This window comes from Branchiostoma floridae, chromosome 1 (assembly GCF_000003815.2).
Source record: "Branchiostoma floridae strain S238N-H82 chromosome 1, Bfl_VNyyK, whole genome shotgun sequence".
NCBI lineage: Eukaryota > Metazoa > Chordata > Leptocardii > Amphioxiformes > Branchiostomatidae > Branchiostoma > Branchiostoma floridae.
This window is the reverse complement of record NC_049979.1, coordinates 19,099,361-19,112,008: the sequence shown is the minus strand read 5'-3', so window position 1 is coordinate 19,112,008 and position 12,648 is coordinate 19,099,361. Positions and strand designations below refer to the sequence as shown.

General features: G+C 39.8%; 1 protein-coding gene across 2 annotated transcripts; it reads right to left on the bottom strand.

The window, feature by feature from the left end:
* Nucleotides 1-3,284: 3,284 nt before the first annotated feature.
* Nucleotides 3,285-10,909, bottom strand: LOC118411295 (protein STPG4-like). Of its 2 annotated transcripts, none has more exons than XM_035813491.1 (7): nucleotides 10,622-10,909; nucleotides 8,002-8,073; nucleotides 6,496-6,753; nucleotides 6,201-6,265; nucleotides 5,886-5,937; nucleotides 4,758-4,865; nucleotides 3,285-4,363 (listed from the first exon to the last, which is right to left on the bottom strand). In XM_035813491.1, the coding sequence occupies exons 1-7, from the start codon at nucleotides 10,709-10,711 to the stop codon at nucleotides 4,241-4,243; spliced, it is 768 nt and encodes a 255-aa protein (XP_035669384.1). In that variant the 5' UTR covers nucleotides 10,712-10,909; the 3' UTR covers nucleotides 3,285-4,240. The 2 variants fall into 2 exon arrangements, with proteins under 2 accessions (XP_035669384.1, XP_035669375.1); XM_035813482.1 differs by lacking the exon at nucleotides 10,622-10,909 and adding an exon at nucleotides 8,200-8,417.
* Between the last annotated feature and the right edge of the window lie 1,739 nt (nucleotides 10,910-12,648).

Sequence of the window (12,648 nt, the reverse complement as noted above, 5' to 3'; positions counted from 1 at the left end):
CCCCTCATACACCCATTCATCTCCTATGATCCCAACAGTTACCTGAAACAGCTGCTGTGCCCACTGGGCTTGCATTACATCATCAGAAAAATAGCTATTTGGTTCTACTACCTATGTTAGATATTGTCTGCCCCATGAAATGCCTCTCCCAACATCATAGAATGCTTTCATCCAGTACATAATCACCAGTCTGCTGTCCTTGTGCATAGCGCCCCTCTGTCTCACCTTTAATATCTGCACTGTTCACCTGTTTCCTCACCTGCTGCTTTACAGTATTAATCCTGTATGAAGTCAAAACAACAGTGACTGTCACGGCACGAAAGCTGATATTTAAGCACGCTTAAACCTAACGTACATGTAAAGGATACTTATATGCACTCTTGTGCATTTAAGTGTCCTTTACGTTAGGTTTAAGCACTGCTTAAAGATCAGTTTTCGTGCCATGTGTCTTACATCACTGGAGCCACACAGGGCTTCTTCCTAGGGCTAGTGCATTGAGTTTTGGATGGGGAACACTTGGATTTAGACAATTTTCAGAGAGATTTTAAAAGATCTTCAGAAGATGACAGGGCCAAAAACGCTCACTGTTGACATAACGTGAAAATTTTGGAACAATACTACATGTATAGTAGAACATTAAAGAGAATGGGTGTAAAATATAGCTGAGCTGGTTCTATGAAAAAGGACTGTAAACCCCTAAGCAATATGTAGAGATAGTGATGATGATTTCTATTGGTGCTCTATGTGTGCCAAACGTGAAGAAATCAGCAGTATGTATACAACTGTCAATTGTGATGCTGTGGTTATGCATTGAAAGCCATGTAGATAGCAATATGTCTATTTTTGTTTTGTTGCAATAAAATTCACTTAGGATACTTTCAGGATGTAAATATGATCATTGTTTTCATGACTCGTGTGTTTGAGACGAAATGTCAATCAACTTTTGAAAAGGGAAGAAGTTGAAATGTAAGAAGATAAAAGACTAGGAATGTAATGAAAGATTGGATTTCATTATTGCAACTACTGAAAATAAACTTGTCCATGTGGCAGCCTTATTTTCTGTCCCTTTGGGACCAGCCATTTTTTACATTTAACAAAAATTAGTAGAACATTATGTTTGTAAATAGTCATGTATGTCAGACAGTGCTTTTCATTATTTTGTTTTTGGAAATTATACACAGTGCACTGTTTATTTATCTCACAACATGCAGTGTGCATGCCTAGATTTCTTAGTCTTTGGGTACCCGGCTAGTACAGACAGCACCAGCGAAATGTGCATTGTACATGTACATACATGTAATAGGCATTTTGTGTTTCATGGTATGTTTTGGTTATCTGATACCCAGACAATTACCCCTGGTAGTCAAAAGTATTAATCAGGAAAGTAGGCTAAAACAAAAGGAAAGGCTTCCCTGTGCTGTAGTTTATTGAGGGCATTTTATTTAGCCATTCTGTTATGTTAATGCCTTGTACATACAGGACTGTTTTTAATGTCAGATGTCAATGTTCTTGTCAGAGTGGCAAGGCCATTTTAACCAGATGTGTCAAATCTGTTCTCTTCTTTCTCAATTCTTACATAATGATTGTAGCAATTATCAATTGCGGAATGGTGCAAAAATCCAGGGTTGTAGCCAGCACCTTCAGTCCTTTGAAGGAATTTTGCAGCTGGGGACTGAAAAAAGTTTTCCCCATTCCGTCCCCTGGGACAGACAAAAATTGATATGTAAAGATATAAAAAAACTGAAACCCATGTGTTCTTCTTAATCAAAACAGATGCCATTGAACAGCTTAGTCTACGAGCAAAATTTGCACCTCAAAATGCAGGAAATAGTGTTTCAGATGGTCTTGACTGGCCCGAGAAATGACGCGCAACGTCACGCCATGCCTTTGGTGCTCGATAGGATTACCATTCAAAATCAAGGGGACTGAAAATGATTTCAGGCTGGCTACAACCCTGCAAAAATCACTTTTTTGTTTGTTATGTAGATGTTCAGGCAGCTTCAATGCAATTTGTTGTGTTTCAGAGACCCACGCTGTAAAAATTGTGCAGTAAAGAATACGACAATTTTATGTACAAATGTAGAAAAAAAGCTGCATAGAGTGCAATATAGTAGCCAGACATATGGTGCACTACAAGATGTACAGATTCCTGCTTGTAGCACTTCATGATGCAATGTAACATTCCTGCTATATCCCGTGAAATAGGATACCTTGTCTCAGAAAAGTTGATACTCACAATGTTAGCACATGGTCCTTAACCTTTAACATGCCAAGGAAATCTTACGTACCAACCTGGTACTGTCAGAATGGTCAGTTAGCATGTTGAATGTTAGGTAATGATTGTGGAATTAAAACAGGGTGGAAGAAGGTATATTTGATGATAGAATCAAAGTGAAGTATTTTTAGTGAGATCCCAAAGTTCTATGGAAGGTATGATATGTGGAACTAGAATACTGACTTTAGGAATTGTACATCACCTCAATTATAATGTAAATTGATCCAAACTCATGCTCAATGTGATTTTGCTTGAATGTATTTGTTCACTGTTGTCCTGCTAATAATAGTTAAATGGCGTATTGATATTGATTGTACAAAGTTGCACGTTGTTCATGAAATGCTTGATTTTAATGTTGCTGTCATACCATTTGTCGAGAGCGTAATTAAATTATAGAAAGTCGCCAAATGTAGAAATTGATGAAATGTTGATAAACCACGATGTACCTCACATTCCAGATCTAGAGCTTGTGTGGAAAATGCAATGTTGATATACAAGGAACATTTCCATTGTGGTCATTTCTGTCAGTCCAAACTTCTCTCACTTCTTCCTTGTTCATGACAAGTCCATGAAAATTAAAAGGAATTTGGACAACCAATGTTTTACGTTACATATTATCAGACACTAGTAACTAGAGTGTTTACTCTTTGTTTACAAGGTCATGGCTTCAAACCCAGACCAGGTCATTCCATCGTGAAACATGGTAATATCTTCTTTGTTTTACCATCCAGCACTTGAGTTTGATAAAGAGTATCAGGTAGTTGAACACACCACTACCAGTGGGCCAGCCTCTTGCTGTAGTGATTGGACAAAGGGCTTTGTGGCCCATGGGCTACGCTAATGGAGATGGGCACCATCTTAGACACAGAAAGGTTCAAAGAATTTCACCTTGATAGTTGCAGATATCATAAACGTGCACAATAATTTTTATTTGGACAGATTTTAACAGTTCCCTCTCAACTTGCGTAGCAAAGACAACAATACATCATGAAATACAACACAACCACACAACAGTTCATTGTGTGGATATTTTTTATTACAAATCAATGTACATAAACACTTGTGGTTATCAATTAGAAAAAACATTTCAACATGAACTTATCATAAAATAAGGTCCATAATAATACTATAATTGAGACTTGTGTGTGTACATGTGCCTATATAACACACAGCAACAACAAAATATCGTATCAAGACTTAATGTAGCAGCATTCACAGCAAAGAAAAGTACATCTATTTCCTTCCACAAATAAAATAACAATGTACAAAAGTTTGGTTTAGCAGCCAAATGCAGGTTTGGAAATGGCTTAAGATCAGCCCATTACAAGACATTGGGAAGGGGCCGTTTCTTTTCCGTAATATTTTCCAACATCAGCGTTTCTTATCAGTCTCCTTATACTCCAAGAACTTCCTGTATTTTCCTTCCCTTAAATCTTCAATGGAACAGCCCTCTTCTAGAAGACTTCAAAGTCTAGACTTAAATAAGGTCGACAAATAAACATAAGAGTTTCCAACTCCTAGAACTACGGACAAATCAACGAATGTTGGAAGCCAGAAGTATCATATCCAACAGTAACGTTACCGCTTATTTAGAACGAGAATTGCATGTATTTCTCTTGCTTCTAGTCGCAATGTATTACCCAAGTTTGGCCCTTTTATCTATTCCTTACAACAAACCAATACTTAGCTTAGATTATGGTATAATGACATTCGAGTTGTTAAGTCGATGTTTTCTTATAGTATCTATATGTAGTACAAAATGTCCCAAGGCTTGGCTGTAGCAAGGAGATTCAATTCGTACAAGTTACTATAGTACGTTATGTATACTGAGAGTCATTCCGGCACTGCTTGTGAAGTCTTTGCTATACACAAGGAGATTGAAAAAGAATAGCTTTCCTTTTTTTCAACCTGCTTGCTATACCGTACCGTATGGTAAGTAATATATCACTTTAGCTGCCGGAATATTTAGACCACGACGTCAAAACTATTGTTGAAGAAGAGTCCGTGATGCCGTCCCATCTTCGCCACAGTTCCGGGCTGTTTCGGGTACTGGTAGGTCGACTCGTACGATCCAGGTCCAGGTACCTTCTGTTAAGATAAATGTACAAAATAATGTCGTCAATAACGATGCCATTTTCTTATGGAAAAAAATAATAAGCATGGTATTCTTCCGGTCAGCAACATCTCTGTTGTACGCGTCTAAACGCTCTTGGGGTTTAATCAGGAAAACATTGTAACGCATTTATAAACATGCTGCCTTCTTCTAGATGACATCCTCATGTTCTGTACCCTTTTCTAATAAACCGTTCATGCGCCCTGATTTGCTCTGATGTCATAAGATTTAAGACATCTGTAATATTCTTAAGAGTTAAGACATCAACCGTGCAGTGGTGTACGTCTACTCTTCGCTGCTATCCATATTCTATTTCTTTCTTAAAGTTTATTTTCATGTCTTCACGTTAAACGTGTGCCGTGAACGTACGGTATGTGAGGTAGGGAATCTCGGTGTCCTGGACCGGAAACTTGACGTGACCGTCTTGGCTGTGGAGGGCGGGCGGTACTCGTACTCCCCTGGGCCCGGGCCGTCCTTCTGTTAGGAGGAGGGAAATAATAATCTTAAACAAGGAGCATTTGAAATAAAAGCCTCTCACCTAAACATTTGTAGTTATACTTTCTTCATCGTTTCGCCTACTTAACTATTACTAAACAGTAACTTTAACTGGATTGTACTATGTCAACTTTCAAGGGGGTCTGAAAGACTTTTTACTTGAATAATGATATAGAACGTAGTATAGTTTTGTAAGTTCATGCCTGAAGGCAAACTGCGACAATGGACAGTTGATTGACATTTTCGTAAGAAAAGACGTCTTCACTCAACCACCGCCATTTGTTCATCGAAACGACTTTTTTTTTAGCAAGAAAATTGAAGCCTGTGCCCCACTCGACACTTGAAATGGGCCAATCCTGATTAACTTGTCCACACCCACAACAGAAAGGGCAGAATGAATAGTAAAGACGGAGAGAGCCCTTTCCTGACCTATATAGAACATTGTTACTCTCTTTTCTTTGTACGCTTGGAGGGAGGGTATAGATTAAAAACCCTTCAGGACAAAGAGCAGTCCGAAATGGATACTCCGCTACAGCTCGACGCTTTGTCCCCCATTCATATGTGGACCTGTTTTTGCCTCCTGCCTACCCCGGTATCCAGGGACGACGCCTGCTTGCAGCTCAACTACGGGAGTTGTTTTTCACCGGCGGTTAGGGTTACAAAATGCCTCGTGTGCTTTAATCTTTTCATGTGTTTTGTAAACATCAATGAAATTAAGCTTAAAAGATGAACTTAACGAAATCCAATCACATTTATTCTACTGTGACCCTTTCTTTGCAGCCCTGTCCGATGTTTTAAAGACGTTCTACCTTTAATGTATTTTTAAGTTTAGCTTACAACGTTTACTACTGTCCATAAATATTTAGGTATCTCTTAAGAGACATGTCCATGCGTTTTCTAAAGCTGTAGAAAAGGCCAAGTTGTAACATTCTGCATGAAATGTGTATTTTATTCTCCCTTCACCATTGTACCTGAATAACAACAAAATTTATGTGTACGTACCGGGACGAAATACTTAGGGACCCTCTGGCTACTGGACCTGAACATCGAGTGCCTGCAAATATAAAAACAAATGTTTCTGTGATGAACAAAAAGCATTCGACAGTTTAATAAATTGTGAATTGAAAGAACATGGTCACGAATACTAGAAGTCGTCTAATCATTCGTATGAGTTCTGAATCTAGACGAACTACTAAACATGGGTTTGCAGCTATGTGCAACTTTATGATATGTAGGGCAGGGTGTTATCAAGAAAACCGCCACCCCGTCGATGTTTTGATATTGAAAATATGTGAAAAGAAATGTTGGAATCCTTACTTTGACCCAGACTTCTGGACAGGAGGGAATCTCGTCTCATACTCCCATGGAGCAACTCTGTGGTCCTGTGAATGTACAACAGAAATTATCCCACAATTTTTAACTTTAAGTTTTCTAAGTATATTACAACAACTTCTACCTTCATCTATATCTGAATATAACTTTTCTCTGCTATAGTTTTCTGCATATAAAACGTACCAATTAGTGTAAGGTGCCCAGGGCACTTATGTCGGCTCTGAGATTTAATGAAAAGTTAGTTGTTGTTGAACTGAACATCATCAGAGTTTGTCCTTACCTTATCCCTGACCCCTATGAGAACCCTGTTGTTGTCTCTGTTAGAGTTCTTGAAGGAGTAGGTGTACAGAGACTTCTGCATGGGGTACAGAAAGTCTTTAAGATTGTAGGCACCGGGAAGGAGGGTGTCTCCTCGTCTTAGCACGTCAGCGTCTTTTTTCCGCCCCTCGTTCTTGAAGTTGTAGGTGATGGGCACCGGGTTCAGCTCCTGGTCTTCGAGAAAGTCGCGGGTTTCGTACGTCCCAGGCACCGGGGTCTCCTGTCGTAGGGAAAAATTCAAGTTTTTAGTTTTTTCAAATCTTTATTATAGCTATCTAGTATCATGGGATGAAAATTTGATCATTTCTTTACATGATAAGATGAATTGCATATTCACTGCAATATTACACCAGCGAGTCGAAAAATAAAGATTTGTTTACGAATCGCGGATTTGTTTTGGTCCTGACTAGCTGAACAAGTAAAAATGCGGGTTGTTTTTCACCTTAGATAAACACTTGAAATGTGACATGTGTTTATAACAAGTTGTTATAGTTGGAAACATTTGGAAAACTTCGTTTTAGAGACTATTTGCAGTTAGAGAGCCCAAAGACCCAAAATACATGTCTGATCTTCATCGACCAAAAAATACATACAGCGTATGCATTTAGGTTATTTGCAATTTTACCTGGGACATACAATCAAAAAACAGTCAGAAAACCTTTGATGGCCATATCACTTGAATTCGGTCCTAGCTACTATTTGGTATAGAAACGGACACAAAAAGAGATCAAACACATTTAGACGGCTAATATTGACTCTCGTGATAGTAACATAGGCGAGAACGTGGTACATACTCAGCAGAAATCTTAGATCATTTTCGGCTGACTTCTTTGATTTCTACCTGTCTTTCCTCATATCGAAGATTCCTAACGAGTCAGTGCGAAATAAAAGCCGTCTCTTAGCTTTTCACTTCTTGACCTCAAAATCTGGCCACATAGCAACGAGGCCAACATATAATTAATGGTATTGTTGACTCCGACAAGAACTCATACTACGAGACGGTTATTATGTGAATACTCGTGGTTAAAATGAGAAGCAAATGCACAGGTGATATATAGAAATACGAATGTGTCGAGGTTCCCACTTAAGTTGAGTAAACCAGGGTGTTAAACGTCTTCAGAAAGGTATTTGCTGGTCCGTCGTAGTGTGTCGAGGGGTTCAGTTAAGAAGTAAAGTAAACAACTTAATCTGGAGAGGATTGACATATAGCTCAATAAGCCGTGAAATGACTTAAGAAGAAAACGCCTTACACACACAAACATTGTTTAATGTTTCCCTTGTTTTATCATCGGTATAAAACTGATGGTTATAGTCCCGGTAAACTGTGAGTTGTTGCCTATAGGGCGTCTGATATCCACCCTACTGTACCCAAATGTCAAATGGTAAATACTCGAGGTCAACATATACTCTACACAAATCTGCCTGTCCCTTGAAATAAACAACCGTGTATTATAGTTCACTCACGTACCTTTAACCAAGAACGCCACCATTCTCGGCCAGACCTGGGCCCTTCCCACATCATGTTCTCGCTCTTCTTTCTCTGTGAGAAGGGGGGGGGGGGATAAAGGTAGAATTAGTGGGTGCTACGTTATACCACAACAACACGATGATTGCTCAGTCTACCGTTTCGACACACCTGCTTGATTGGTTGTTCTAATCGGCTTACCTTTCCAGAATCGATGTCTGTAGCGATGGTGTCTTTCGTCATGACCGACCCGGACCGTTCCCTGGTCGGGGCCCGGGAAGGATGGGACCCGGTAGCAGACATGTTTGTACCCCTCCCTCTGTAGTGTTCACCCTTACATGAAAACCAACTCGTGGCTCACTTCCGCGCGGCTAGCGAATAGGGTTTCTTTGTCAGGTCAGGGCGTCCGTGGCAACGGTGGTAACACAATAGGCAGTACATTTGCATACATGTATGTATGTATGCGGGTGTCCCAACCTGGCAGGTCTTGTTGAACGACTGGCAGAAGGGGGTGGATAGCTTAGAGATATTTAAAGGTTTGATGTCGTCCGACAGGACAGAAAGAATGTTGAGTGACAGGTATAGAGAGGCAGGTGGTTTGGGACAGGTGTATTTTGGGGTAAACGTAAAAATCAAACTACCACGAAAAACTGAAACAGAATTGGGGACGGAAAGAAATGGAATCGCCCGCACTGTCTCACTATATCTATATGTACACAACGTTAAAACGTCATAGGCCGTTCAAGTGTTAGTTTTACACAGTCGTGGCAAATACAAGGTTGACAACTTGTTACTTTTTGCACCTCCCACGTCGAGTTATATGTTTCCACGCACTCTACCAGACTCCAAAGGTCGCTGAAAAAACTGGGAATTGGCCAAAAAGACAGATGACACTGTACTCTCAGGCCAGCAAACTCATCTGCTATTTGCCTGTTCCAAGTATTTTTCCAGCGACCTATATGTGGAGTCTGGTAGAGGCTACTTTTGTTTGTACACAGAGTATAAACTCAAGTTATGAATGTAGTTCCATACTTTGTTAAACTTTATGTGCTAGACCCTTGGCCCTCTAGCAGCTTTCTTGAAAAGGTAGCGTATTTCAAACCATATATTACAAGCTTGTAACATCCAACGGGCCCTGGGGCACTTTTCTGCATATGCGAAGCATTGTGTCATTTTCCCGTCTTTTCAGGTAGTCAAAGTGTATAAAATTTCCAATCAAACACCAATCCATGTTTTCAACACCAATCCATGTCTAGTGTATAACTGTTTGAACTACCACACAGTTTATACCCTGAGTCCTATTTAGTTTATCGGGGCTACCATGCTTGCAGAAAATCTTAAGCTTGTGAGAGAGTGAGTATGGGAGCTCTGGTCATCTGAATAGAATAGTACCAAGGCTACACAGTTTCTACCAAGAATCACCAAGCTGTTTTTATGCTCAAAACAGTGCCCCAAAACGTTCTAAACAGAATAAACAAGGAGCTTAGTAACATAAGACCCAACCAGAATTGTTTTCGCTTACAGTATGGTAGAAAGTAAAGCCAAAAAGCCCTTTCACTGGCGGATATATGATAACTTGTTTGTTGACGCTGCACAAATGCGCGTTCTGAACTTCACATTTCAACATATGAAGTACGCCATGAATTTGCCTTTTACAAGACAGCAACAAAGAGGCTTCAAGAAATATCTGAAAATTTCTCTTTGTTTTATCTTTTTAACATTTAGAAACTTTCTTTTTTTAATTTGATGTATTGAAAGTTTTTGCAGGATCCAAATGATGCTATTTGAGTTAATATGTACTACGAGTTAACTCCATTCCAAGTGAATTCGATGTAATCACAGATATCACTAAACGTTTTAAGGCCAAACTGTGTTGATTTTTTTTCTTGTACATTTTAGGAGGCGGTTCAACGCAAGATTCGTTGAACACATCCCAGTGCACGTGCACATGCCCAGTCTGGAAAAATGGACTTCAAGAGTCATCTCAATGAATTTCCACAGATCTGTAACTAAGAGGCCGAAAAACTCAGATAGTTTTACAAACATCATTTAGTGTAAACAGTGAAACAGTCACAAAGGACACCTTTTAAAGATCAGCAAATCTTCTCCGTTGGCGACCAGAGTGTTTGATCTAACAAAGACTAATCCAGTTTACGAAACATTGCGGACAAGCCTTACACAAAACACACCAAACACGGGGACAAGTGTTTGTATAAATGAAAGAAATGGAGTCTGCCACACCGTACAGAAAAAATGAAACTTTCTCCGTCACATGTTCTGCAAGTCTGCCTGCCACATATTTCAAGTTGGCTGCCACATAATTACAGTTGAAGATCCCAGTCATGTTAGTCATACGATAGGCTGACAGCTTAGGACTAATCTCCAAGCAGAATGGAGATTTTAGGGCAGTCATTGCAGTCAGTGAATGTATCGTACAATCTTAAACTGTATTGTGGCGGCACTACCGATAAAGAACTAAGACAGCTTTTTCCGCAACATTGCCTGCTAGCTGAATTCTGCACAACTATACTTATCTTATCATGTGTTCAGTTTTTAGTTTCCTTTCCGTCCATTACGGCGGTCGTGCGACGAAAGTGACCAAGACTTTATTATAAAACATTACCTTCTTCATGGGTGCGGCGCTGACCATGGTCACCTGTTCCAGACTGCTGTCGTACGTAGTTGACGGGGCAGAAGCCGTGCGCGCCGACATCTTTCTTCTCTCGCTGTTTTCCTAAACTGTTCTGAACAACACGGCTGCATCTTAACAAAACATCGTCCCTTTTCAAGTTTCTTGAAATACCACGGTTCAGTTAGAGGAATTTCCTTTTCTCAAGAACCGTCCACTTCGATTGAAGACGTGGCCGATGTGGTGAATGCTACACGTGATTGTGTTCTCCCAAACATTGAAGTCCAACTGCTACGTGATACCTTCTATGGCACTAAAGCAGTTCATTATCACTGAACCGAGGTTGAAATTGACGCGAGTTGCTAGGCGATGCCAAATGTTATTGTTCCATTGGGAGAAAAATATTAGCCAATAGCTACACCACATTCAAACAGCGACGGCAGCAAATGATACGCAATGTTTATTTTAGACCAAACACATGAAAAGCCTTATATGGTGCAACATTTTTCTGCCAATGTGCAAACATATGGTTGGTTATGCCCCAGTTATAGATTATAATCGACCGTTTTTGTGGTATTGTTCAGACATAACTTTTCGTGAAATGATTACCACTCAACGTCACGGGACCAAACTGAACATGTCACTGCAATTGGCTAGTTTGACACAATTGATATTCGTACAATCTTGAAATAATAAAATAATCTATTTGTATGAATACCGATTTTCTTCGTTCGTACGTTGTAATTAGGTATTCTTTTATTTGCCTTGTTTTTAAAAGCAACATAGTTGAGACTTTGACAAATGTTTTATTGTGACTGATACCCTCTCAGTCTACACTCTTAACTGCCAAGGACGCTGACGCCATTTGGCACTACGAAAATCGATATTTTCTTTGTCTGTGTGTCTGTTGCTGAAAAATATAAGTCAAAAGGGGCTGGATAGAATGTTTCCTATTTTGGGTGTTGGTAGGCTGTGATAAAACTGGAAATGATAAGATTCTGGCGGCTTTCCTTGTTGTGTATCTAAATCCATTCAGCTTTGTTGACATGCGACATGTTGACAGAAGGAAAATGTCCAGACTTTGCATGATGTACAAAATGACCAATAAACTGGTGGACGTACCGACTGATAAGTATCTAATACCAGCTCAAAAACGAACAAGAAACAGCCATGACTTAAAATACAAGAGTTACCAACCTAGGATTGATGTGTTCAAAAACTCGTATTTTCCCAGAACTATCGTAGAGTGGAACTTGTTATCACCAAGCACAGTAGGGGCATCTTCTCTAGATAGTTTTAAGGAACGCTTGCAGATAGATGTGCAAAAGTTAGGTGTGACGGATCGTTCAGTGTAATATAACCAGCTGCTGCTGCGCCGCGTGCCTACGAAGCTGGTGTGTTACGCCGAAGGGCGGTTATACCGGCTATATAGATACAGATACAGATACAGAGGTAAAAAAAAGAAAATAAAAGCGACATATCATTATCGAGCCTGTAATGTCCTAAATAACATTTTTTTATTTCTCCAGCGCTACGTCTTTCTTTGTAAGATACTGTTGCGTTCTTGACTTCCTGTACGTATCCGCCACCTAAACAAAATTGTCGGTTTAAGTCACGCAAAGAGCCCTCCCCTATCTGCTTGAAGATTAAATGGTCTATTGGGAGCGTTAGTCTACGCCACCGTGCAATTGCTGCACAGATTTGACATCGAACCATTCACGATTTAGCCTGGGTACCATCCGGATAGTAGTTCGCTCCGACGTTTGATATATACTATATACAGTCGCATCTCTGCTATTCCAGCACTAGTGAACATAGAAGCGAATTCGAACTACTGCCCGAATGGTACCCAGGCTATTCACGATTGCAATTAGATAAACATTTTCGATGTGACTGAGCTTTTGATAGTCTCCAGGCAGATGTGTCAGCTGGATAAAAAAAAAGAAGAATTTGGCCAAATAAGTTACAATGGGTTTTCAGTCAGTCTTTTGCAGTCTATCCAGCCAACACGTCTGCTATTT

What these genes read in the sequence shown, in the direction of transcription:
- LOC118411295 (XM_035813482.1), bottom strand. Translation starts at nt 8,301, where the DNA reads ATGTCTGCTACCGGGTCCCATCCTTCCCGGGCCCCGACCAGGGAACGG. An exon ending in GTCCAGAAGTCTGGGTCAAA is followed by an intron (nt 5,938 to 6,200) that starts GTAAGGATTCCA and finishes TTATATTTGCAG; the next exon opens with GCACTCGATGTTCAGGTCCA. An exon ending in GATTCCCTACCTCACATACC is followed by an intron (nt 4,364 to 4,757) that starts GTACGTTCACGG and finishes TTATCTTAACAG; the next exon opens with AAGGTACCTGGACCTGGATC.